Here is a 26051-nt window from a genome sequence, read left to right on the forward strand (position 1 = left end):
GTGTGTGCAGCGGGTTGTATCGGGGTGCGGCGGGGTGTATCGGGGTGGCGGGGTGCGGCGGGATGTGGTGGGGTGCGGCGGGGTGTCACGATGTATCGGGGTGCGGCGGGATGTGGCGGGGTGCGGCGGGGTGTATCGGGGTGCGGTGGGTGTATCGGGGTGCGGTGGGTGTATCGGGGTGCGGTGGGATGTGGCGGGGTGCGGCGGGATGTGGTGGGGTGTATCGGGGTGTGGTGGGGTGTATCGGGGTGCGGTGGGTGTATCGGGGTGCGGTGGGGTGTATCGGGGTGCGGTGGGGTGTATCGGGGTGCGGTGGGTGTATCGGGGTGCGGTGGGGTGTATCGGGGTGCGGTGGGGTGTATCGGGGTGCGGTGGGGTGTATCGGGGTGCGGTGGGGTGTATCGGGGTGCGGTGGGGTGTATCGGGGTGCGGTGGGGTGTATCGGGGTGCGGTGGGGTGTATCGGGTTGCGGTGGGTTGTATCGGGGTGCGGTGGGGTGTATCGGGGTGCGGTGGGGTGTATCGGGGTGCGGTGGGGTGTATCGGGGTGCGGTGGGGTGTATCGGGTTGCGGTGGGTTGTATCGGGGTGCGGTGGGGTGTATCGGGGTGCGGTGGGGTGTATCGGGGTGCGGTGGGGTGTATCGGGGTGCGGTGGGGTGTATCGGGGTGCGGTGGGGTGTATCGGGGTGCGGTGGGGTGTATCGGGGTGCGGTGGGGTGTATCGGGGTGCGGTGGGGTGTATCGGGGTGCGGTGGGGTGTATCGGGTTGTGGTGGGGTGTATCGGGGTGCGGTGGGGTGTATCGGGTTGCGGTGGGTTGTATCGGGGTGCGGTGGGTGTATCGGGGTGCGGTGGGTGTATCGGGGTGCGGTGGGGTGTATCGGGGTGCGGTGGGGTGTATCGGGGTGCGGTGGGTGTATCGGGGTGCGGTGGGGTGTATCGGGGTGCGGTGGGGTGTATCGGGTTGCGGTGGGTTGTATCGGGGTGCGGCGGGGTGTATCGGGGTGCGGTGGGTGTATCGGGGTGCGGTGGGGTGTATCGGGGTGCGGTGGGGTGGGGTGTATCGGGGTGCGGTGGGTGTATCGGGGTGCGGTGGGTGCATCGGGTTGTGGTGGGGTGTATCGGGGTGCGGTGGGGTGTATCTGGTTGCGGTGGGTTGTATCGGGGTGCGGCGGGGTGTATCGGGGTGCGGTGGGTGTATCGGGGTGCGGTGGGTGTATCGGGGTGCGGTGGGGTGTATCGGGGTGCGGTGGGGTGTATCGGGGTGCGGTGGGGTGTATCTGGTTGCGGCTGGTTGTATCGGGGTGCGGCGGGGTGTATCGGGGTGCGGTGGGTGTATCGGGGTGCGGTGGGGTGTATCGGGGTGCGGTGGGTGTATCGGGGTGCGGTGGGGTGTATCGGGGTGCAGTGGGGTGTATCGGGGTGCGGTGGGGTGTATCGGGGTGCGGTGGGGTGTATCGGGGTGCGGTGGGGTGTATCGGGGTGCGGCGGGTTGTATCGGGATGCGGTGGGGTGTATCGGGTTGCGGTGGGGTGTATCAGGGTGTGGTTGGGTGTATCGGGGTGTGGTGGGGTGTATCGGGTTGTGGTGGGGGGTATCGGGGTGCGGCGGGGTGTATCGGGATGCGGTGGGGTGTATCGGGTTGCGGTGGGGTGTATCAGGGTGTGGTGGGGTGTATCGGGGTGTGGTGGGGTGTATCAGGTTGTGGTGGGGTGTATCGGGGTGCGGCGGGTTGTATCGGGATGCGGTGGGGTGTATCGGGTTGCGGTGGGGTGTATCAGGGTGTGGTGGGGTGTATCGGGGTGTGGTGGGGTGTATCGGGTTGTGGTGGGGGGTATCGGGGTGCGGCGGGATGTATCGGGGTGTGGTGGGGTGTATCGGGGTGTGGTGGGGTGTATCGGGGTGTGGTGGGGTGTATCGGGTTGTGGTGGGGTGTATCGGGTTCTGGTGGGGTGTATCGGGGTGCGGCTGAAGCAATGAGTGAAGTATTTAAAGGGCAGCAGTGCATTTTGAACACACAACCCCTCCCCGTTTCCCAGGTCGTTCAGTACAGCACTGTTTCCGCTTCATTGAATGTTCCACTACATTTTCTGCGTACTGAACGCAGCCCTGGTCTTGTCACATGGTCAGGGAAAACGATGTCCCTAATTGTGGATAATGATGAAGAGGCTATCCCCATTGACATTCACAGTGGAAATGATATGTGGATTGGGTTGATTGATATTTCAATGCAGTTGCGACGCCCACTGCTGTCTCTTCCGAAGAGTGAGGCGCGAGGACCAGGTCGCTCTGGAGCCCGACTCTCCGCCACCCGCAGGAGCATCCAGCCCAAGAACAAACCTCTGGGTAACTGTGTGTGTGTCTGTTGTGTGTGTTTGTGTGTGTCTGTTGTGTGAGAGAGATTGTGTAACAATAGCAAACTTGCCCTACACTTCAGATCAAGCACACTGCAGTTCACATTCAGACCTTGGGATATTAACTATTAATACTCAGTATTTGCTCATTAACGCATCTCTGACAATCTGACTCCTACAACTGTGTTGACTTGAACTGACATGTACCGATCCTCCTCATTCACAACCGTTGTCTCTGTTCCAATGTGTCTTTATCCCCTGTCACCTCCAACCCCAATAACTGACTCTGTTCATTCTGTGTTCTGTTTATGCCTTTGTTTCGATTCAAAATAAAGAAACTTTATTGGACTGCGAAGGTGAGACACCTATACTTCCCCCCTCTCCTCTTGCAACGTAACAACGCCCTCTCTCTGAAACCTCTCACCTGATACGTTGCTCTGCATGTCTGTCTTGCATCCCCCCCTCGCTCCCGCTCCCGCCCCCTCCATTCCTCTCCCTCACCCCTGGTAGTTGTAGTGTGTCCGCTAGTCCCCAAGGTGGCGCTGTGATGAACTGTGTATGTGATGTCTGTGATGTCTCCTCAGCAACCCACGGGTGGGACCAGAAGAGGGTGGTCACCTTCACAGAGGGCCAGCAGGCTCAGGCAAAGTCCCCCGACCCCGGTGGCTCCAATGCGCACCCAGAGGGCAGGAAGTCCAGCCCGGCCCCTCCAATCGCTCCCCCTGCTGCCCCTGGGACCTCATCCTCGGCCACCGTCAAAGCTGACCTCCACAGCCCTGCCAAGAAACAGGTACGACTGGGGGAGTAAGGATATTTTATGACATTGTTGATTCTCGCGGGTTTCTGTAGTTTGTATCATGTTTACTTGGTAAGAAGGTACGCAGAACGGCCATTTTGCATAGCTTGCATTTTGAACTTTCTTAGGGTGTAAATTAGCCACTCCAGACATGAAACTCATGAAACTCCTCTCATTGTGGTGCTCTATAAGTGGGTAAAATAACTAGTTGATTATTTAACTTCTATGTGGTTTGTCTGGTAAATTGTATTTAATTTGATTTGAAATCAGGAAATCATGTTGTAATGCGTCATCACGATAAGGTTCTCGTCACTGGGGATAAGGAATATCAGATTTCATAACGTTTTTAAAACAACTAGCTGCACTCCATATCGCCAAATCAGCCAATAGATTGTATGGGGACACTTGAAACTAAATAGTGGAACAAATTATTCGACTCAGTTTCTTCTTCACCTACCATCACGCAACTTCCTTTTCTCCTCTCCCTCCTCGCCCTGGCCTGTTTCTGTCTCTGTGCTAAATAATGAAGGGCATATGAAAAGACAACGCCCGTTTCTCCTCTCCCTCCTCGCCCTGGCCTGTGTCTGTCTCTGTGGTAAATAATGAAGGGTATATGAAAAGACAACGCCTGTTTCTCCTCTCCCTCCTCGCCCTGTCCTGTGTCTGTCTCTGTGGTAAATAATGAAGGGTATATGAAAAGACAACGCCCGTTTCTCCTCTCCCTCCTCGCCCTGGCCTGTGTCTGTCTCTGTGGTAAATAATGAAGGGTATATGAAAAGACAACGCCCGTTTCTCCTCTCCCTCCTCGCCCTGGCCTGTGTCTGTCTCTGTGGTAAATAATGAAGGGTATATGAAAAGACAACGCCCGTTTCTCCTCTCCCTCCTCGCCCTGGCCTGTGTCTGTCTCTGTGGTAAATAATGAAGGGTATATGAAAAGACAACGCCCGTTTCTCCTCTCCCTCCTCGCCCTGGCCTGTGTCTGTCTCTGTGGTAAATAATGAAGGGTATATGAAAAGACAACGCCATTGATCACGTCACACCATTCATTTCTATGTGAAGACTCAATAGCGCATTGAAGCCAAATTAAGTTGGTTAGAGGCCCAGTACATTCAAAAATGTGTTTTATATCTATTTCCACACTGAGGTTGTAATAATACTGTGAAAATTATGATAATTCCCCTTTACTGTAAGAGCTGTTTGTAAAGACCACCTGAAATGTCTTCCTGTTTTGGTGGGATGGAGTTTTGGCCTGCCTGTTGACATCAATAAGAAAGAGTTCCAAACCTCTCTGCCAATAATAGCTACTTTTCCGTTTTCCCCTCCCCACTCAGACAGCTCCCAGGCAGTCCTAGCAAAATTCTTGCTCTAGAAATGTCTCTTTGCTGAGAAGCTATTTTTGTTACGTTTTGACCATTTTAATTGAAAACATTCACAGCAAGGTTCTTAATTGTTACCCAGATATGATTTGATATTGAGATAAAAAGGGCTGCAATGGACCTTTAACATGGCTTCTCATGGAGACAACATGCTACTCCAGGAAGTGATAAGTTAACTCAGTGCTGCCCACTCTCATTGATGAACTCCAGTAGAAGGTCGAACAGGGCATGCTGCCATGAGCAACTCAATTATCCTTAGAACTTCTTCTGTGTGCGATTTTGAAAGAATCGGTTAGAGCACATACATCTGGTATATTAGAAACAATTATTGGTACCATGACTGTCTTCTAAACCATTTTTTATTTACATGAAGATTGACCACGAAGATCGCAATTTTTCCATTCGTTATAATGGGGGATCCTGTTTTCTGCTAACAGTGCCTTGAACTACCGTGGCTTCAATGAGAGGGGGCATTTGTTCTGCCCTGGTGGGAAAGCATGGGAAAGGGCCGTAGCCATAGCAATTTAAGACTCTCCACTCCTCGAGGTAGACAATCTGCAGGTGAAAGCATGTAAATATAATGAATGGGTTGGACATGGTGAGATTGTAGACTTTTTTAACTAGCTAGCTACTTCACACACTGACAATTACTTTGGTATTACTGTGTGTAGCTACGTTTGCTAGCTAGCTACCTAGCATAGACTGTAAAAAGCCCAACGAGAGATCATTGCGTTATAGGTTTTCTAGTCGGCTTGAGGTGCAAGATTTCCACAACAATTTTCACATGTTGCTACCAACCTTATTATAACGAAAAAATTACACATTTCTTCACTCAAAATGTTTTGATCCCATATTAGGCTTGTTTAACCCTATAAATCATATTAATTCGGGGTTTTGAGAGGATTATTCATTTAAATCATCGCTTATTCCAGAAGAGACAGAGAGAGATGGGAATGAATGTGAGTTCTCTATATTTAACAGCATAGACTAAGTAAGTCTTTGAAATATCACTCTTCTCCCACTTGTTTCCTGGTTCTAGTTATCGATGGAGAGCAAGGAGAAACGAGAACAGTGGGGCCTCCGCAGCAGCCTCTCTCCTCGGCCCTCCATCTCCCGCGCCTCCACCCCCACCCCACCCTCCTCCTGCTCTCCTCTCCCTCCTCCACCTCTCCCCATCTCCCGCGCCTCCACCCCCACCCCACCCTCCTCCTGCTCTCCTCTCCCTCCTCCACCTCTCCCCATCTCTCGCACCTGTTCTCCCCTCCCCCCTCTGCCGATCCTGGGGATCCGACCCCCCGCTCCCCCCACCCACCTCTTCCATCCTGGTCCGTCCTCCCATCAGACCCCCGAGAGCCCCGAGGACGAGGACACGACTGCCCTGCTGGGGAGGAACGCAGACACCCTCCTCCACATTTCAGAGGACAATGGGGGCACAGAGAACCCTCTGCTCGCCCCCCTGCTCTCGCCCCGCCGCTTGCCCGCCCTGGCCCCACACCACTCCCCCGCCCTGCCCCCCCGCCGCTCCCCCCTCCCCATCTCCCCAGTCGACCTGGACCTGGATGAGTCCCACGTCTGAGAAGCGTCCCTGTAACGTTTCAGTAACGTTTTGTTAACATTTCAGTAACAAAACTCGTAACGTAACGTTATAACTAGGGCCAGGAGTTTTTCCCTGACTGAACTTGCGTGACCGCACTAGGAAAAAGTCCTGGCCCTAGTTACAAGGCTCTAAACTACAGACGTAGGCTATAACTAGGGCCCGGAGTTTTGACCCTTTAGGTTAAATCACATGGTCCGGCTGGGGAAACTCGCCCTAGTTATGACCCTGGCAGGGTAGCTTCTCTATGTCGGTCCCCTTCTATATCTTTGGAGTCTGTGTTTAGACATTGAGCTGCCTGATAACTCTGTATCCTTCTAGCTAACGGAGGTCAGAGGGCGCTTGAAAAATGAGGAACCTGTTGGAATACTCTGAAAATAAAAATGCATCCTCCCTTCCTTGATCTGATCTGACATAAAATGTCTGGTGAAATCAGTGCAGTAGAATCCTTGCTCTCACCTATCCAATCACGTTAGATTAGTGATTACCTCAAGAAAAGGGAGGAAAGATGCATCTTTAGAGTATTAGAACAGGGCCAAGGACCAATACCTGTTAAGTGTTCTCCTCTTGCCCACTCCCCTGCCCCTCTCTCCCCTTCTCTCTCTACTCTCTTCTGTCCTGTTAGAGCTCCAAGATGAAATCCATACTTCACTATGTCTACAGTACCAGTGACAGTACATCCTCACCTCTGACATTTTAACCCATCTCATACCAAAGTATTCAAATCAAATGCAGAATCAACATGCCTTCTTCACACGTCAGGGTGGATTCATCCATGGAGTCCCAACAGGTGATCAAGTGGGACTGTTACTGTTGCTAGGTAGATCACATTCTATTTGTTGTGGTCTATTGAAAAGAGAAGGGAGAGTGTTTCCAGCCATTGGCTGCTACAAACAGACATCTGTTTACCTTTTGGTTGACCTTGTCACCTCCCAAGAACTGTTTACAGTGAAGCTGCTGAAGGGTAAACTGTTGACTAGAGAAATTAAATGTATATTAGCTATGATATTATATAATATTATGAAATGTATTATATTTAATCCTGAAGACTATTTTAAAGAAAGATTTAATATATATAATTGTCAAAGTATTGCAGAGAGGCATAGTATGTTTGTCATTAGGATAATATATTAGTGGCCTCCCAGGTGGCCACACTGCGGTCTAGGACACTGCATCACAGTGAGGCGTCACTACAGACCCGGGTTCGATCCCAGGCTGTGTCACAACCGGCCGTGACCAGGAGTCCCATAGGGCGGTGCACAATTGGCCCAGCGTGGTCTGGGTTAGTTGAGGGTTTGGCCGGGGGGGCTTTACTTGGCTCATTGTGCTCTAGTGACTCCTTGTGGCGGGCCTGGCACCTGCAGGCTGACATTAGAAGTCAGTTAAACGGTGTTTCCTCTGACACATTGGTGCATCTGGCCTCCGGGTTAAGTGGGTGGGTGTTAAGGAGCGTGGTTTGGCTGTTTGTTTCAGAGGACGCATGACTCAACCTTTGCCTTTTTTTGGCGAAAAAAAGGGGGGAAAACCAGAATGTTTATTTATTAATAGATGGATAGATTGACATAATTATTTATAAAATATTTATCCTCTTGGTGTTTCTAGGTTTGATTTATTGACAATTGACACACTGGGTGGTTGTTATTTTCCTGTGGAAGTTGAGTCTGTTAGATGAGAAGAGGTTCTTTATGGAGGTTGAGTCTGTTAGATGAGAAGAGGTTCTTTATGGAGCTTGAGTCTGTTAGATGAGAAGAGGCTCTATATGGAGGTTGAGTCTGTTAGATGAGAAGAGGCTCTTTATGGAGGTTGAGTCTGTTAGATGAGAAGAGTCTCTTTATGGAGGTTGAGTCTGTTAGATGAGAAGAGGTTCTTTATGGAGGTTGAGTCTGTTAGATGAGAAGAGGCTCTTTATGGAGGTTGAGTCTGTTAGATGAGAAGAGTCCAAAGCGCTATAAGTGGGGCAGGTCATATTTGGAAGACAATCCTAACATCAACTGAAGTAAAATTAGGGTCTCCATATAGCCGAGGTTCAGCATTGTAGCACGCTTGAAATGTGAAGGTAATTCCAGATTGAGCCGACATAAGTAGCGTTTGCTGTGAATGCAGTCTCCACTAACGCGGGAAACCTTTGCATTTAAATGTCAGACAGGCTACAACACACAACTTCTGCGATACGGATTGAGTCCAGCCCTTAGTTGTCCAGCCCTTAGTCGTCCAGCCCTTAGTCGTCCAGCCCTTGAGTCCAGCCCTTAGTCGTGCATTCATGTCAATGGGAAACTAAGTGGACATTTTGTCAAAGTTAGGTTTCGCCCCTTCGAGGGTAAAGGTCTTGTTTAAGTATGATGAATGTAAAACTATCATACCATACCACAACTAACAGCTCACTGGGCACATACGTCACTTCAACGGTTAAAAGTTGGGTAAAAATAAGTTGATTCAACGTCATCACAGTGATTATTTTAGTTGAAATGACGTGGAAACAATGTTGATACATCCAGTTTTGGCCCAGTGGACGGATGTTGTTTTATGTGTAACCAAATCCAGGTTCTGTTTTGAATAGCCTCCAAAGTAATAGTGACCTTCTGTTGTACTGAAAGCATCATGCATAAAGAATAGGTAACTGGTTATGGGCACCGTGGTATTATTAGTATGCCCCAGTAATGTCATAGAGTTTATAATGATGCTTTTTATTGTTGTGTTTTCAATGTCTTGAAGAAAGGTTTCTAGTCCTCAAAACATTATGGCAACAAGATCCCTGATTCTGAGTTGTAGCAGGATACCTCCTTGTTCAACTTATGCCTTAAACTAGAGAACTGGGAGGACCCCTCCAGCTCCTTGATAATGGTCTGTTCCCTGACTGAGGTCCCCTTATGTGCCATGGGGCTTGGTACAGTCCAAACCTGAGATGGGTGTGCTGCAGTCTACCATCTTCTGGTTAATGTTGGTTTTGCACCAGATCAGTGAAAAGAGGATTCTTTTTACACAGTTTAGTTCATAACTACATTAGGAACAACTTCCTAATATTGAGTTGCACACCCTTTTCCCCCTCAAAACAGCTTCAATTGGTCGAGGCATGGACACTGAAAGTTGTGGAAAGTGTTCCACAGGGATGCTGGCCCATGTTGACTCCAATGCTTCCCACAGTTGTGTCAAGTTGGCTGGATGTCCTTTGGGTGATGTACCATTCTTGATACACATGGGAAACTGTTGGGCATGAAAAACCCAGAAACATTGCAGTTCTTGACACAAACCGGTACGCCTGGCACCTAATACCATATCCCCTTGAAAGGCACTTAAATCATTAGTCTTGCCTATTTACCCTCTGAATGGCACACATACACAATCTGTGTCTCAATTGTCTCAAGGCTTAAAAATCATTCTTTAACCTGTCTCCTCCCCTTCATCTACACTGACTGAAGTGGATTTATGAGGGATCATAGCTTTCACCTGGATTCACCTGGTCAGAGAAGGTGTTCCTAATGGTTTGTACACTCAGTGAAAGGAAGAACTGGGCTTTTCCTGAATATCTTCTACCATTTCCCCGTGTTTGACGGCATCAGTGCAGAAGCGTTAGTAGTGATATGAATAGGTGCCGTAATGCACATGACTATTGCACTGTGAGTCGGTCTCATAGCTGTGTCTGCTTCTGTGTGTGATCTAAATGTACTGCTGTGTAGTTCCCACAGAGGCTGGTTATCAGATCTATAGTGCCCATATCGTTAGAGGGGTTATCAGATCTATAGTGCCCATATCGTTAGAGGGGTCATCAGATCTATAGTGCCCATATCGTTAGAGGGGTTATCAGATCTATAGTGCCCATATCGTTAGAGGGGTTATCAGATCTATAGTGCTCATATCGTTAGAGGGGTTATCAGATCTATAGTGCCCATATCGTTAGAGGGGTTATCAGATCTATAGTGCCCATATCGTTAGAGGGGTTATCAGATCTATAGTGCCCATATCGTTAGAGGGGTTATCAGATCTATAGTGCCCATATCGTTAGAGGGGTTATCAGATCTATAGTGCCCATATCGTTAGAGGGGTCATCAGATCTATAGTGCCCATATCGTTAGAGGGGTTATCAGATCTATAGTGCCCATATCGTTAGAGGGGTTATCAGATCTATAGTGCTCATATCGTTAGAGGGGTTATCAGATCTATAGTGCCCATATCGTTAGAGGGGTTATCAGATCTATAGTGCCCATATCGTTAGAGGGGTTATCAGATCTATAGTGCCCATATCGTTAGAGGGGTTATCAGATCTATAGTGCCCATATCGTTAGAGGGGTTATCAGATCTATAGTGCCCATATCGTTAGAGGGGTTATCAGATCTATAGTGCCCATATCGTTAGAGGGGTTATCAGATCTATAGTGCCCATATCGTTAGAGGGGTTATCAGATCTATAGTGCCCATATCGTTAGAGGGGTTATCAGATCTATAGTGCCCATATCGTTAGAGGGGTTATCAGATCTATAGTGCCCATATCGTTAGAGGGGTTATCAGATCTATAGTGCCCATATCGTTAGAGGGGTTATCAGATCTATAGTGCCCATATCGTTAGAGGGGTTATCAGATCTATAGTGCCCATATCGTTAGAGGGGTTATCAGATCTATAGTGCCCATATCGTTAGAGGGGTTATCAGATCTATAGTGCCCATATCGTTAGAGGGGTCATCAGATCTATAGTGCCCATATCGTTAGAGGGGTTATCAGATCTATAGTGCCCATATCGTTAGAGGGGTTATCAGATCTATAGTGCCCATATCGTTAGAGGGGTTATCAGATCTATAGTGCCCATATCGTTAGAGGGTTTATCAGATCTATAGTGCCCATATCGTTAGAGGGGTTATCAGATCTATAGTGCCCATATCGTTAGAGGGGTTATCAGATCTATAGTGCCCATATCGTTAGAGGGGTTATCAGATCTATAGTGCCCATATTGTTAGAGGGGTTATCAGATCTATAGTGCCCATATCGTTAGAGGGGTTATCAGATCTATAGTGCCCATATCGTTAGAGGGGTTATCAGATCTATAGTGCCCATATCGTTAGAGGGTTTATCAGATCTATAGTGCCCATATCGTTAGAGGGGTTATCAGATCTATAGTGCCCATATTGTTAGAGGGGATTATATTTCAATGATAGTATCACTATAGTTCATTCTAGAACCCACGGGGGATAGTACAAAAGTCTATTATACTGTATAAGCCAATTATACTGTAGGCGACATCTTCTGGTGTCCCTGTGGACATGTGTTGTCTTGTCAGTGCTAACGGTCAGTGTCTGTCCGTGTGTGTAGTGCCAATGCTCTCTGCTGCTGAGCTGTCCTTGTGCAGATGCTTTCTGGGAGGTTGGCATGGAGACTTATTCATCAAACGTGCCATACATTCCAAAGTCATCTGCATTCTGCAGTTTGTCCCATGCACTGTTGAAGTGCTCTACTTCAAACTGGAACTGTTTTGGGTGAGCGATCTATTTAGGATTGCAAAATGTCGAACTTTTCCAAAATAACCAGGTTTTACAGAAATCTTGGTTGGAGGATCCCGGATTTCTTGTCTATTACTTTCTGATTCCTTGACTCTTCCAACTAGTATATCAGGAGTTTGAGGAAAGTTACCAGAATCTGGAGACCTGAGTTCTATTGCATTGTCAATTACAATTTGTAGTACCGGTAAGCACACTGTATTGCTTTAAACATAATCAGAAAATGATATTTTTAGATGATTGCCAACTCATAGCTAACGCGTGCGTAACATTCTGTGGACAACTTGTTAATTGATGATGTTTGTCGCAATGAAATATGTTTCTAGTTTGTTTAGTTTAGTTCTATTTCTTACATGTTATAGAGGATAGCTGGATCTGTGTTGTTCTGGCTCTGGGAATAACCTTTCCATAAACTAGGAAGTTTACCTCAAAGTCCACATGCTAGGGGCGGCAGGTAGCCTAGTGGTTAGAGCGTTGGACAAGAAAAAGCTGACAAGGTAAAAAATCTGTTGTTCTGCCCCTGAACAGGCAGTTAACCCACTGTTCCTAGGCCGTCATTGAAAATAAGAATTTGTTCTTAACTGACTTGCCTAGTTAAATAAAGATAAAATGCTGTATGGTGGAGCTGTGAGATATTCAGAAGTGTGTGTGTCAAATGCAGGGGCCCCCAGGGGTGGTTAGCAGTGGAGGCTGGTGGGAGGAGCTATAGGAAGACAGGCTCATTGTAATGGCTGGAATGGAAGCCTGCCCTCCTATAGCTCCTCCCACCAGACTCCTCAGGTGGAAAGTGGAAGTGACACATTATGGCCTAGATACATATATTATATTCTGATATTTTATTTCTCCAAATATATATTAACATCAGCAGTTGTTCATATTCAATCATGGTTCCATCAACATGTATTTTTTCCTCTGTGTGACTCTGAAATATATCGTATTATATACTTAAGATATTTATTTCAAATGATTGTCTTGTCCTGTGTTCTCAATCTATTCTAAAATATAGCTATATCAAAGTATTTATGAGATATTTAAAGAATAAATGGATATTGTTGTATACAATGTTATTTATTTTCCCTCCCTAATTGTTTCCTCTTGTAATATCTTGAACTGTCACTAACTGCCAACTAAATGGCAGTTTAGAGGGCATTTACTGTGGTTCAGATAAAACTACCACACAATCACCCACAGATGGCAGTAGAAAGGATACTCTGAACCAATTTCCTGTTTGGAGTTGATTAAAGGAAGGGCCTGGCTCTCTTTGGTTAAAGACTTCAACAGTGTCGGTCAGGTCAGAAGTTGGAGAAGGTAAGCTCATATAGAGTCAGTGAACTAAGCAGACCAGACCCAGCTGCTAATGCATTGGTGCCTATGGGAGAGCCACCCCTTAAGCAGACTGGAACTGTGACCATTTTTTCCACCATATCTGATAAGCTTCCTGTGTTGAGGTACACAGACCATACCTGTCCACTAACTCTCAACTCTTACTCACGTCTTCTTCAAACACTATCAGGTTATACTGTATATACTGTAGACCCTAGAGGGCTCTTCAACTCTGGTCCTGGAGGTCCCAAACACTTGTTTTTGTTTCCACCTGGTAATGAATTACACTCACCTGGTTAGGGGCGGACTGGGACCAGACATTGTCTCTGACATTTGTAACACCATTTTTTCCTCGATACCAGCACACCGACTCTTTTTAGCCTTGATGCCACCATTATTAACCAAATAATGATCATTTTGCAGAAAAAAAAGGTTAGACAGGCTCACTGGGCTAAAAATGGACCAACCCATATGGCATTTGTCTGAAATGCTAGATGGCCAGTCCGCTCCTGCAACTGATGTCCCAGGTCTGAAACAGTCGCTGATTAGAAGGAAAGCATGAAAACCAGAAGTGTTTCGGCCCTCCAGGACCAGAGTTGAACAGCCCAGAGCCCTAAACAAAGAGTTGAACAGCCCAGGGCCCTAAACAAAGAGTTGAACAGCCCAGGGCCCTAAACAAAGAGTTGAACAGCCCAGGGCCCTAAACAAAGAGTTGAACAGCCCAGGGCCCTAAACAAAGAGTTGAACAGCCTAGGGCCCTAACAAAGCGAGTGTGGGCTTTTCAGTAGTCTGGCTAACTGGTTTCATAACATAGCCCTCAACCTGCTGTCTACATATACCCTCATGTTGGGTTTACCTCAACCTACTGTCTCCATATACCCTCATATTGGGTTTACCTCAACCTACTGTCTCCATATACCCTCATAGTGGGTTTACCTCAACCTGCTGTCTACATATACCCTCATATTGGGTTTACCTCAACCTACTATCTCCATATACCCTCATAGTGGGTTTACCTCAACCTACTATCTCCATATACCCTCATAGTGGGTTTACCTCAACCTGCTGTCTACATATACCCTCATATTGGGTTTACCTCAACCTACTGTCTCCATATACCCTCATAGTGGGTTTACCTCAACCTACTGTCTCCATATACCCTCATAGTGGGTATACCTCAACCTACTATCTCCATATACCCTCATAGTGGGTTTACCTCAACCTGCTGTCTCCATATGCCATCATAGTGGGTTTACCTCAACCTACTATCTCCATATACCCTCATAGTGGGTTTACCTCAACCTACTGTCTCCATATACCCTCATAGTGGGTATACCTCAACCTACTATCTCCATATACCATCATAATGGGTCAACCTCAACCTGCTGTCTCTATATACCATCATAGTGGGTTTACCTCAACCTACTATCTCCATATACCATCATAGTGGGTTTACCTCAACCTACTATCTCCATATACCCTCATAGTGGGTTTACCTCAACCTACTGTCTCCATATACCCTCATAGTGGGTATACCTCAACCTACTATCTCCATATACCATCATAATGGGTCAACCTCAACCTACTGTCTCCATATACCCTCATAGTGGGTATACCTCAACCTACTATCTCCATATACCATCATAATGGGTCAACCTCAACCTGCTGTCTCTATATACCATCATAGTGGGTTTACCTCAACCTACTATCTCCATATACCATCATAGTGGGTTTACCTCAACCTACTGTCTCCATATACCCTCATAGTGGGTATACCTCAACCTACTATCTCCATATACCCTCATAGTGGGTTTACCTCAACCTACTATCTCCATATACCATCATAGTGGGTTTACCTCAACCTACTGTCTCCATATACCATCATAGTGGGTTTACCTCAACCTACTGTCTCCATATACCATCATAGTGGGTTTACCTCAACCTACTGTCTCTATATACCATCATAGTGGGTCAACCTCAACCTGCTGTCTCTATATACCATCATAGTGGGTTTACCTCAACCTACTGTCTCCATATACCCTCATAGTGGGTTTACCTCAACCTGCTGTCTCTATATACCATCATAGTGGGTTTACCTCAACCTACTGTCTCCATATACCATCATAGTGGGTTTACCTCAACCTACTGTCTCCATATACCATCATAGTGGGTTTACCTCAACCTACTATCTCCATATACCATCATAGTGGGTTTACCTCAACCTACTGTCTCCATATACCATCATAGTGGGTTTACCTCAACCTACTGTCTCCATATACCATCATAGTGGGTTTACCTCAACCTACTGTCTCCATATACCATCATAATGGGTCAACCTCAACCTGCTGTCTCTATATACCATCATAGTGGGTTTACCTCAACCTACTATCTCCATATACCATCATAGTGGGTTTACCTCAACCTACTGTCTCCATATACCCTCATAGTGGGTATACCTCAACCTACTATCTCCATATACCCTCATAGTGGGTTTACCTCAACCTACTATCTCCATATACCATCATAGTGGGTTTACCTCAACCTACTGTCTCCATATACCATCATAGTGGGTTTACCTCAACCTACTGTCTCCATATACCATCATAGTGGGTTTACCTCAACCTACTGTCTCTATATACCATCATAGTGGGTCAACCTCAACCTGCTGTCTCTATATACCATCATAGTGGGTTTACCTCAACCTACTGTCTCCATATACCCTCATAGTGGGTTTACCTCAACCTGCTGTCTCTATATACCATCATAGTGGGTTTACCTCAACCTACTGTCTCCATATACCATCATAGTGGGTTTACCTCAACCTACTGTCTCCATATACCATCATAGTGGGTTTACCTCAACCTACTATCTCCATATACCATCATAGTGGGTTTACCTCAACCTACTGTCTCCATATACCATCATAGTGGGTTTACCTCAACCTACTGTCTCCATATACCATCATAGTGGGTTTACCTCAACCTACTGTCTCCATATACCCTCATAGTGGGTTTACCTCAACCTACTGTCTCCATATACCATCATAGTGGGTTTACCTCAACCTACTATCTCCATATACCATCATAGTGGGTTTACCTCAACCTACTGTCTCCATATACCATCATAGTGGGTTTACCTCAACCTACTGTCTCCATATACCATCATAGTGGGTTTACCTCAACCTACTGTCTCCATATACCATCATAGTGGGTTTACCTCAACCTACTGTCTCCATATACCATCATAGTGGGTTTACCTCAACCTACTGTCTCCATATACCCTCATAGTGGGTTTACCTCAACCTACTGTCTCCATTTACCCTCATAGTGGGTTTACCTCAACCTACTGTCTCCATATACCCTCACAACATCATACTGGACCAACAGAAAATGTGTGGTAGCCTGAGGAACCGTAGCTGTAGGAATATATGGTAGAAGACAACATTTTTATTAAAACCATAAAGCTGAATATACAATGCAGTATGACTGTTATCTCAGTTCAACTTGGATAAGAATGTACACGATCAAATCTGACCTTAAATCACATTATTACTGCGAGTCACAATGTAGAAATAGGATGTTTAGTAAGTTAATATTTTGGCTTCAACCAACAAACACCAGGTTAGTGTTCACTGTTGTTAATATATTTAAATAGATGGACACATCAAAGTATATAATATTCTTATATACATGTACCTTGACATTTTCTGAAATAATATCTTATTCAATATTCACATACCAGACATTATGATATCATGTGCTTTAAGCAGAGAAAAGGCCAGAAGTCCTTTGACAGTTGATTCCGTTTCTATTCCAGTTCAGTTCATAGAGGTAAACCAAGGTCACAGCAGCATACTGATAACTGACGCTGCTTACTTAGCGAGTACCGCTTCCTCCTGATCGGGCTCACACGGACGCTCGAACCCAGGACATCTGCTTGGCTAGCACACGTGACCGCCCTCCCGAAGCGTCTTACCAGTCGGCGCCATTGAAGCGTTAACAATTCGGCTGCACAAGTGGTGACACTTCAGGCTGAGGAGTAAGTTTCCCACATCCCCCATGTGCTACACTCTCACCATACACCCTTTATCCTGCTGATACTACACACACGTTCTCTTAATAAACAACCTTTATCCTGCTGATACTACACGTTCTCTTAATAAACAACCTTTATCCTGCTGATACTACACACACGTTCTCTTAGTAAACAACCTTTATCCTGCTGATACTACACACACGTTCTCTTAATAAACAACCTTTATCCTGCTGATACTACACGTTCTCTTAGTAAACAACCTTTATCCTGCTGATACTACACACACACACGTTGTCTTAATAAACAACCTTTATCCAGCTGATACTACACGTTCTCTTAATAAACAACCTTTATCCTGCTGATACTACACGTTCTCTTAGTAAACAACCTTTATCCTGCTGATACTACACACACGTTCTCTTAATAAACAACCGTTATCCTGCTGATACTACACGTTCTCTTAGTAAACAACCTTTATCCTGCTGATACTACACACACACGTTGTCTTAATAAACAACCTTTATCCTGCTGATACTACACGTTCTCTTAATAAACAACCTTTATCCTGCTGATACTACACGTTCTCTTAGTAAACAACCTTAATCCTGCTGATACTACACGTTCTCTTAATAAACCAACACAAGGGAATATGTTTGTGCCTTATATCTCATTATAAAATATAGTCCCGGACTGCATCTCATGTCTTGAAAGGCTTCCTTACCTCCCCACTTTATCTGGAGCGCAGCCAGTATTGGACTGAGTACTGAGACGCAGCCAGTATTGGACTGAGTACTGAGACGCAGCCAGTATTGGACTGAGTACTGAGACGCAGCCAGTATTGGACTGAGTACTGAGACTCAGCCAGTATTGGACTGAGTACTGAGACTCAGCCAGTATTGGACTGAGTACTGAGACGCAGCCAGTATTGGACTGAGTACTGAGACTCAGCCAGTATTGGACTGAGTATTGAGACTCAGCCAGTATTGGACTGAGTACTGAGACTCAGCCAGTATTGGACTGAGTACTGAGACGCAGCCAGTATTGGACTGAGTACTGAGACTCAGCCAGTATTGGACTGAGTACTGAGATGCAGACAGTATTGGACTGAGTACTGAGACGCAGCCAGTATTGGACTGAGTACTGAGACGCAGCCAGTATTGGACTGAGTACTGAGATGCAGCCAGTATTGGACTGAGTACTGAGATGCAGCCAGTTTTGTACTGAGTACTGAGACGCAGCCCTGTAACTTTATGCCAGCTGGGGCTTGTTGCCGGGACAACAGTGGTTCTGTTTCCATGTGAAGGTCAAAAGGTGAAGTTGTTGTACACTCGTACCATAGACGTCATCACTGACCCACGGCCCGACCCCCTTACATCTTGTGGAAACATTCCTTAGCATTGGTCCACACTTGAATGCCCTATACAGACAGAGGAGAACATAAAACACAGAAATTGAATTAGGTCCTAACAACACTGGCCTTTGACTTTAACAAGCGGGTTGTGTTCAGTAGGGCACACCGTTGCAACGCGTTTTGAAACAAAAGTCTCTCATTGGACAAGTCCAGGTAGTCCCTCTCTCTTTCAGTCGGTGTTCTTCAGTTTTGTGCCTAATGAACACAACTCTGAGAGTGGTATTTAAAGCAACACAAAAATTACAGTTTCTTATTGGACAAGTCCAGGTAGTCCCTCTGTCTTTGAGTCAGTTTTTGTCCGTTTGGTGCCCAATGAAAATAACCCTCATAGATACTAGGAGCATTTCCAGACTTCCACCTGAGTGTGACACACCTTCTTACACATGCTGATCTGCATGACGGCGTAGCCAATCAGAGCCTCCCTCAGATCCCTGTCCTTCTGCTCCTTGAAGCGCTGCATGTCCACCCACGCACCCTTCACGTACTCCCTGCACACACACACACACACAGATTATATTACATACTTTATCAATGAGTTGTTTTCAGCATGTGGTCTATCTATCTATCTAGGTATTACTGCATGGTTTAACATGAGGGACTCACTCGCACTCCACTGTTTTCTCTGTGACCGTCTCCTCTCCCTGGACGATCTGCTCCTCTAGTAGGCTGAGTTTAGCCTCCCTCTGCTCTGGTGTCTCCTGACCAAACAGCTTGTTGGTCATTCCTTTGAAGGAGAATGTCCGTACCATCTGAGGATGGACAGACAGACAGAGAATGGAGAGGCATTACTAGCCTGGTGGTCTAGTCAGTTCAAGAAGTACACTAAAATTACAGATTCTCTCCTATGCTTTTCGATGAGGAAAATGTGGAATTGGAATTTGATTTACTTTCTGAATTGAAATGGAATTGACCCCAGGCCTGCTGGTGGTCCAGTCTGTTGATGCTTCGGCCTCTCTGTGTTTTTTGTCATGACAAACATGCATGGCATGCAATAGAAGAGTTGGCTACAGTAGAGCCTGGGACTACAGTAGAGCCTGGGACTACAGTAGAGCCTGGGACTAGAGTAGAGCCTGGGACTACAGTAGAGCCTGGGACTACAGTAGAGCCTGGGACTACAGTAGTACCTGGGACTACAGTAGAGCCTGGGACTACAGTAGAGCCTGGGACTACAGTAGATTCTGGGACTACAGTAGAGTCTGGGACTAGAGTAGAGTCTGGGACTAGAGTAGAGTCTGGGACTAGAGTAGTACCTGGGACTACAGTAGAGCCTGGGACTACAGTAGAGCCTGGGACTACAGTAGAGTCTGGGACTACAGTAGTACCTGGGACTACAGTAGAGCCTGGGACTACAGTAGATTCTGGGACTACAGTAGAGTCTGGGACTAGAGTAGAGTCTGGGACTACAGTAGAGCCTGGGACTAGAGTAGAGTCTGGGACTACAGTAGAGCCTGGGACTACAGTAGAGCCTGGGACTACAGTAGAGCCTGGGACTAGAGTAGAGTCTGGGACTACAGTAGAGCCTGGGACTAGAGTAGAGTCTGGGACTACAGTAGAGCCTGGGACTAGAGTAGAGCCTGGGACTAGAGTAGTACCTGGGACTACAGTAGAGCCTGGGACTAGAGTAGAGTCTGGGACTACAGTAGAGTCTGGGACTACAGTAGTACCTGGGACTACAGTAGAGCCTGGGACTAGAGTAGTACCTGGGACTACAGTAGAGCCTGGGACTACAGTAGAGCCTGGGACTACAGTAGAGCCTGGGACTAGAGTAGAGTCTGGGACTACAGTAGAGCCTGGGACTACAGTAGAGCCTGGGACATGTCCTTATATAGGGGGGGTGTGAAGAAGACATGAAGTCAAAGATGGGACCAGGCTAGGGCTTTACATGTCCTTATATAGGAGGGTTTGAAAAATGCATGTAGTCAAAGATTCTGAGAGGACTTGACAAACTAAGACCTCTTGGGCCTTGCCAACGCTCTTGAGACCTATACTGTACCAATATTGGAAAGACAAGAGCTTGCCTCTTACAAGAGATCACCATCTCAGTTGGAGTCCCCTAGTTTTCCTATACCAGGATACAAACAGTAGATAAAATAGACCTACGCCTAAACCTATGGCTTTCTTCATTGCCCCTGAGGGTATCGATAAAGTTGGATTGAATTGAATACCCCAGTGGCCAGCTCCTCCCGTTGCTGCTTCTTGGAGATGAGGTCTGAGGAGGCCGTCTCCAGCTCATACTGGATCAGCTCGTGTTTCCTACACACAGCCCTGTAGGAAACAGACAGCAGTAGCTTTACAGGAGGCCCATACAATGTCACAACACCATACAGCATTACTTCCTGGGACACAAGTTGTACCAGGCCCGTTTAGAGGAGATATTTTTACACTGTCAGAACCTTCTACTTGGTGCATCACCCTCTTTACCTGACTAAGGGGACAGGGTTCTGGAATCCCTTTACAAGATATGATTCATTGGTTGGTTGATTCATTGATTGATTAGCCATAATGTGCAATAGGACCAACCTTAAGGCTTCAGCATAGAAAAGGTATTCCTTCAGTTGGTCTGCGTAGTGCTCCTCTTCCTCCAACATATCATCTACTGAGGCAGCATAGCTGTGGACAAAATCACAGATTGATTGATTGATTTATTAGCCAGTTAGACAAATATATACTAATTTCCATTGTAGTTCCTAAATTGTTTGACGTGTGCACTCTGCATTAGAATACCAGGCTGATTTTATTTGCCAGTTATAAAATATATATCATTATTTCCATTGTGTTCCCTAATTTCCATTGTAGTTCCTAAATTGTTTGACGTGTGCACTCTGCATTAGAATACCAGGCTGATTTTATTTGCCAGCTATAAAATATATATCATTATTTCCATTGTGTTCCCTAATTTCCATTGCAGTTCCTAAATTGTTTGACGTGTGCACTCTGCATTAGAATACCAGGCTGATTTTATTTGCCAGTTATAAAATATATATCATTATTTCCATTGTGTTCCCTAATTTCCATTGTAGTTCCTAAATTGTTTGACGTGTGCACTCTGCATTAGAATACCAGGCTGATTTTATTTGCCAGTTATAAAATATATATCATTATTTCCATTGTGTTCCCTAATTTCCATTGTGGTTCCTAAATTGCAGGTTGTGTGCAATCTACATTAGAATAGCAGGCTCAGCACAGGTTAGATACAAAAGTTGTTGGCGGATGGAGGGTACTCACGCATCCATATGGTGTCCAGCACTCTGTAGACCGTCTCCCATCTCCTTCTCTAACGCACTCCACTCACTGCCACACAAACAGTCAGATCAGTCAGATCAGTCAGACCGTCTCCCATCTCCTTCTCTAAGGCACTGCCACACAAACAGTCAGATCAGTCAGACCAGTCAGACCGTCTCCCATCTCCTTCTCTAAGGTACTCTACTCACTGCCACACAAACAGTCAGATCAGTCAGATCAGTCAGATCAGTTAGACCGTCTCCCATCTCCTTCTCTAAGGCACTGCCACACAAACAGTCAGATCAGTCAGATCAGTCAGACCGTCTCCCATCTCCTTCTCTAAGGCACTGCCACACAAACAGTCAGATCAGTCAGATCAGTCAGACCGTCTCCCATCTCCTTCTCTAAGGTACTCTACTCACTGCCACACAAACAGTCAGATCAGTCAGACCGTCTCCCATCTCCTTCTCTAAGGCACTGCCACACAAACAGTCAGATCAGTCAGATCAGTCAGACCGTCTCCCATCTCCTTCTCTAAGGTACTCTACTCACTGCCACACAAGCAGTCAGATCAGTCAGACCGTCTCCCATCTCCTTCTCTAAGGCATTGCCACACAAACAGTCAGATCAGTCAGATCAGTCAGACCGTCTCCCATCTCCTTCTCTAAAGCCCTCCACTCACTACCACACAATCAGTCAGATCAGTCAGATCAGTCAGATAGTCCCACAACAATATCATGTCAGTCTTTCTTCAATATTTAAATACAACATTGTTAGGGTGAAGTGCCTTGCTCAAGGACACATCGACAGATCTTTCACCTACACGGCTCGGTTGCTGGCCCAACACTCTTAACCGCTAGGCTACCTGCTGACTAGTGCTCTTACCTGAATACTCTTCCGTAGTTCCCATGGACTTTGTATACGCCGTAGAGCCTGTCTGCTACTCTCTGGAGAATGAAACGTGAGTTGTTAAATGTGTAGAAAAAAGGTGAGAGCTAAATAAAAGAAGATGTTGTTCCAAAGATATAACTTTAGACTAATGAGAGGAGCAGAGTGACTGTGGATCTAAAGCATCTGATGAATGGTATATTATTATATGACTTACTGCTCTGACTCTGAGCAGCTGGGAGGTGAGAGACTGAAGCTCATCGCTGTAGTGTTTCATCTCTGTGAACCGCCTAGATAGAGGAAGACAAATGGCAACCTTAAAATACCTTTACACGACTTCACCATTACACGACTTCACCATTACACGACTTCACCATTACACGACTTCCAATGTACACGACTTCACCATTACACGACTTCACCATTACACGACTTCCAATGTACACGACTTCCAATGTACACGACTTCAAATGTACACGACTTCACCATTACACGACTTCACCATTACACAACTTCCAATGTACACGACTTCCAATGTACACGACTTCAAATGTACACGACTTCCAATGTGCACAACTTCACCATTATACGACTTCCAATGTACACGACTTCACCATTACACGACTTCAAATATACACGACTTCCAATGTACACGACTTCACCATTACACGACTTCAAATATACACGACTTCCAATGTACGACTTCACCATTACACGACTTCACCATTACACGACTTCCAATGTACACGACTTCAAATGTACACGACTTCCAATGTACACGACTTCACCATTACACGACTTCCAATGTACACGACTTCACCATTACACGACTTCAAATATACACGACTTCCAATGTACACGACTTCCAATGTACACGACTTCCAATGTACACGACTTCCACTTTACTCGACTTCCATAAATTTAACTTAATACAACTTAACATAATTTCTACACAAATTCAACTTTACTCGACTTCAACTTAACACGGCTTCAAATTAACACGACTAACTTTACACCACTTCAACTTTAAGTCAAATGTGTGTAATACATGTATAATGCCACTAGGTGTCTGACAACTCCTGGTTGTAAATGAGAAGGGTTCATTTACTTGTCAGGGTTCTTCACCCTGAAAGTTGCGCTCAGAGCTTTAATCCTGGAGTCTGCCTAGAAAAAACAAACACAATTGAATTAGAATGCGATTATAAACCAAACACAACCAAGGTGTACCACTGGATGTACCACTGGGTGGATCCCAATAGATTCAATATGGTTTTTATTTGATTTCATTAGGAACCCTGTTAGCGGTTGCACATCCAGCAGCTGCTCTTCCTGGGGTCCACACAGAACATGATGTAACACAGAACATGATGTAACACAGAACATGATGTCATACAGAACATGATGTCATACAGAACATCAATAGACGGGAACAGCTCAAGGACACAACCCCTTTAATAAGTGGTAGTAACTGAGTAAAGATCATATAGGGGTAAAAGATAGACAAATTCCTCTGAGGTACCTTGGCTTGGAACCCTGTCTCACACACCACCTCCTTCCACCTGTGTTCCTGTGAGAGGAGGAGAGTCAATTAAACCTTTTTCAAAAGTAGAGGACAAATAAATAAATACAAATGTATGTTGAATCTCTCCAAAACATTCCAATACAACGTCAACGTGATGGAGTGAGCTGATAGGCTATCGTACCTCAGTCAGGAAGTGGTATAGGATTTTGTCATTGGACAGAACCGAATGGGAGGCCACGCGAAGTAGAAAGTTCTCCAGACCAACCCTGCGCCTCTCTACAAAGTCTGGGTCCATGTTGTCTGCAGACAGCTTGTGCCAAACAAACTCTGCCTGTAGAAATCAGACGAGGGTTATTACACAAATATATATATTATATATATATATATATATATATTATAATGTGTTCTATTCAATTCAATTATGTGGGTATTAAGGCCCAAACACTGCAGTGTGGTGCTTGGGACTACTAGGTATAGACGTGGCCATCAAGTTTGAATTTAGCTTACCCTCTTCTCTGGCAAAGGCGGCACCACGATAAATGGATAGGTGACTAACAAATAGTTCCGGAGGATCTCAAATTCACTGTATCTCCTCCAGAGAGAGTCTGGGGCTGGGTTATGGCCTTCTGTTATTGCATCTATGGGTCTGAAAGAGGAAACACCAACATCTAGGTCAGATCAGATTAACCAGAAGGATCTGAATCCCTCTTATTTTACACATTCAGAAAAATCCAGGTTCAAGAACATCATTGTACCAAGAACATGTTTTCATTTGGGAGCAAGGTTATTTTTCGCATATGCTTCATTTTCAAACAGGGTCCCACTCTCTCACCGAGTTTCTATGAGGTACACTGTGAATATCTCTTGCATGTTCACTGTATTTTTCCCAGTTCTTTTCTCTGCCTCGGCCACACTGATCTCCATTCTCCGCAGCAGAGTGGATCCTTCCTCCACCATCTGTACAAACAGAGTGCATGGGATAAATAGACAGTGGTTAGTGAACAGAGTTAGAGCAGTTTCCCAAACTCGGTCCTGGGGCCCCACATGGGTGCACGTTTTGGTTTTTGCCCTAGCTCTAACAGCTGATTCAAATAATCAAATGTTGATGATGAATTGGTTGGACCTAGTTTGGGAAACTCTGCCCTAGAGGACTGAATATGAATAGAACAGAATATCAATATATTTAGATTGTTCCTATCCTTTGCCAATCATTGGACCTATTTGGAAATGTTCTAGTAATAAACACATACGTGTCTATAGACGTCCATGTGTCATAATACCGTGACGTCATTCTCTGAATGCTGCGAGTGGACCAATAACGTGCCGAACAGCTACTGGCCACGTAACACAGATCAGATATGGTTTTATTTTGGATAGATAGGTGTTTCAGTCTTCAAAACACTCATATCGTGTGCAATATTGTTACAAACAAGGTTATATTGTAGCCAACAGCAGCGCGTAGTTACAATGTATCGCGTGGCTTGCCTGATGTCCCGACTGCTACATCTGTTCTATTTCTGGATGCATCCATCCAGTCCTTTGCCGTGGACAAAGGACAATAGTTCGTTCGCAAAGAGACAATTTACAAACACAGACAAAACATATAAATTATTGCGTTACTACCGTGTTATTCTTGTTATTCTCCAACTCTGTGTTGGTAAATTCATCTCCTCCAATCGGCGCTGACTCTTTATTTCCAGCATCCGCCATCCTTCTTTCCAGCTGTGTTATGCAAACAAGATAAAGCGATTCATGCGATTTTATATCTTTCAAAATAAGAGTCCTGCCCTGTAAACTGTAGAAGATCAGAATCACCTTTAATAGCATAATACATTTTGTATATAAAGGAATTTGACTTGGTGAAATGGTGCTGCCACAATAAACAGAATTTCCAGGCAGACGATAAACCAGAAGATACAGACAATATACTGTATGCAGAAGCAGAGCTGATAAACAGGATACAGACAACATACTGTATGTAGAAGCAGAGCTGATAAACAGGATACAGACAACATACTGTATGTAGAAGCAGAGCTGATAAACAGGATA

At 45.7% G+C, this 26051-nt stretch overlaps 2 protein-coding genes across 2 annotated transcripts in view; one reads left to right on the top strand and one right to left on the bottom strand.

Moving 5' to 3' along the window:
- LOC110514120 (protein unc-80 homolog) overlaps window positions 1-6241 on the top strand; it is a 110001-nt gene extending 103760 nt beyond the window's left edge. Inside the window, exons 63-66 of the mRNA XM_090207548.1 lie at window positions 2234-2345; window positions 2689-2709; window positions 2938-3143; window positions 5565-6241. Coding sequence (XP_090063674.1) covers window positions 2234-2345; window positions 2689-2709; window positions 2938-3143; window positions 5565-6101 — 876 coding nt within the window. The 3' untranslated portion in view covers window positions 6102-6241. The remainder of the gene's footprint in view (window positions 1-2233; window positions 2346-2688; window positions 2710-2937; window positions 3144-5564) is intronic.
- A 10111-nt stretch (window positions 6242-16352) lies between these two features.
- Window positions 16353-25761, bottom strand: LOC110495606 (sorting nexin-4). Its single transcript, XM_090207547.1, has 14 exons — window positions 25626-25761; window positions 24835-24959; window positions 24510-24648; window positions 24184-24333; window positions 24000-24047; window positions 23589-23644; window positions 22698-22770; window positions 22478-22539; window positions 21596-21661; window positions 20891-20980; window positions 20536-20635; window positions 18974-19119; window positions 18744-18858; window positions 16353-18376 (listed from the first exon to the last, which is right to left on the bottom strand). The coding sequence occupies exons 1-14, from the start codon at window positions 25710-25712 to the stop codon at window positions 18329-18331; spliced, it is 1305 nt and encodes a 434-aa protein (XP_090063673.1). The 5' UTR covers window positions 25713-25761; the 3' UTR covers window positions 16353-18328.
- Between the last annotated feature and the right edge of the window lie 290 nt (window positions 25762-26051).

The sequence above is a fragment of the Oncorhynchus mykiss genome, chromosome 18 (assembly GCF_057628025.1).
Source record: "Oncorhynchus mykiss isolate SJ-2025 chromosome 18, ASM5762802v1, whole genome shotgun sequence".
NCBI classification, from domain to species: Eukaryota; Metazoa; Chordata; class Actinopteri; order Salmoniformes; family Salmonidae; genus Oncorhynchus; species Oncorhynchus mykiss.

Bases quoted from the DNA above. Each gene is read 5' to 3' on its own strand.
- LOC110495606 (XM_090207547.1), bottom strand. From the start codon at position 25,712: ATGGCGGATGCTGGAAATAAAGAGTCAGCGCCGATTGGAGGAGATGAA. The intron at 24,960-25,625 runs GTAGTAACGCAA...CTGTTTGTACAG, and splicing joins AGAATAACAAGAATAACACG to ATGGTGGAGGAAGGATCCAC. The intron at 24,334-24,509 runs GTAAGCTAAATT...TGATTTCTACAG, and splicing joins CGCCTTTGCCAGAGAAGAGG to GCAGAGTTTGTTTGGCACAA.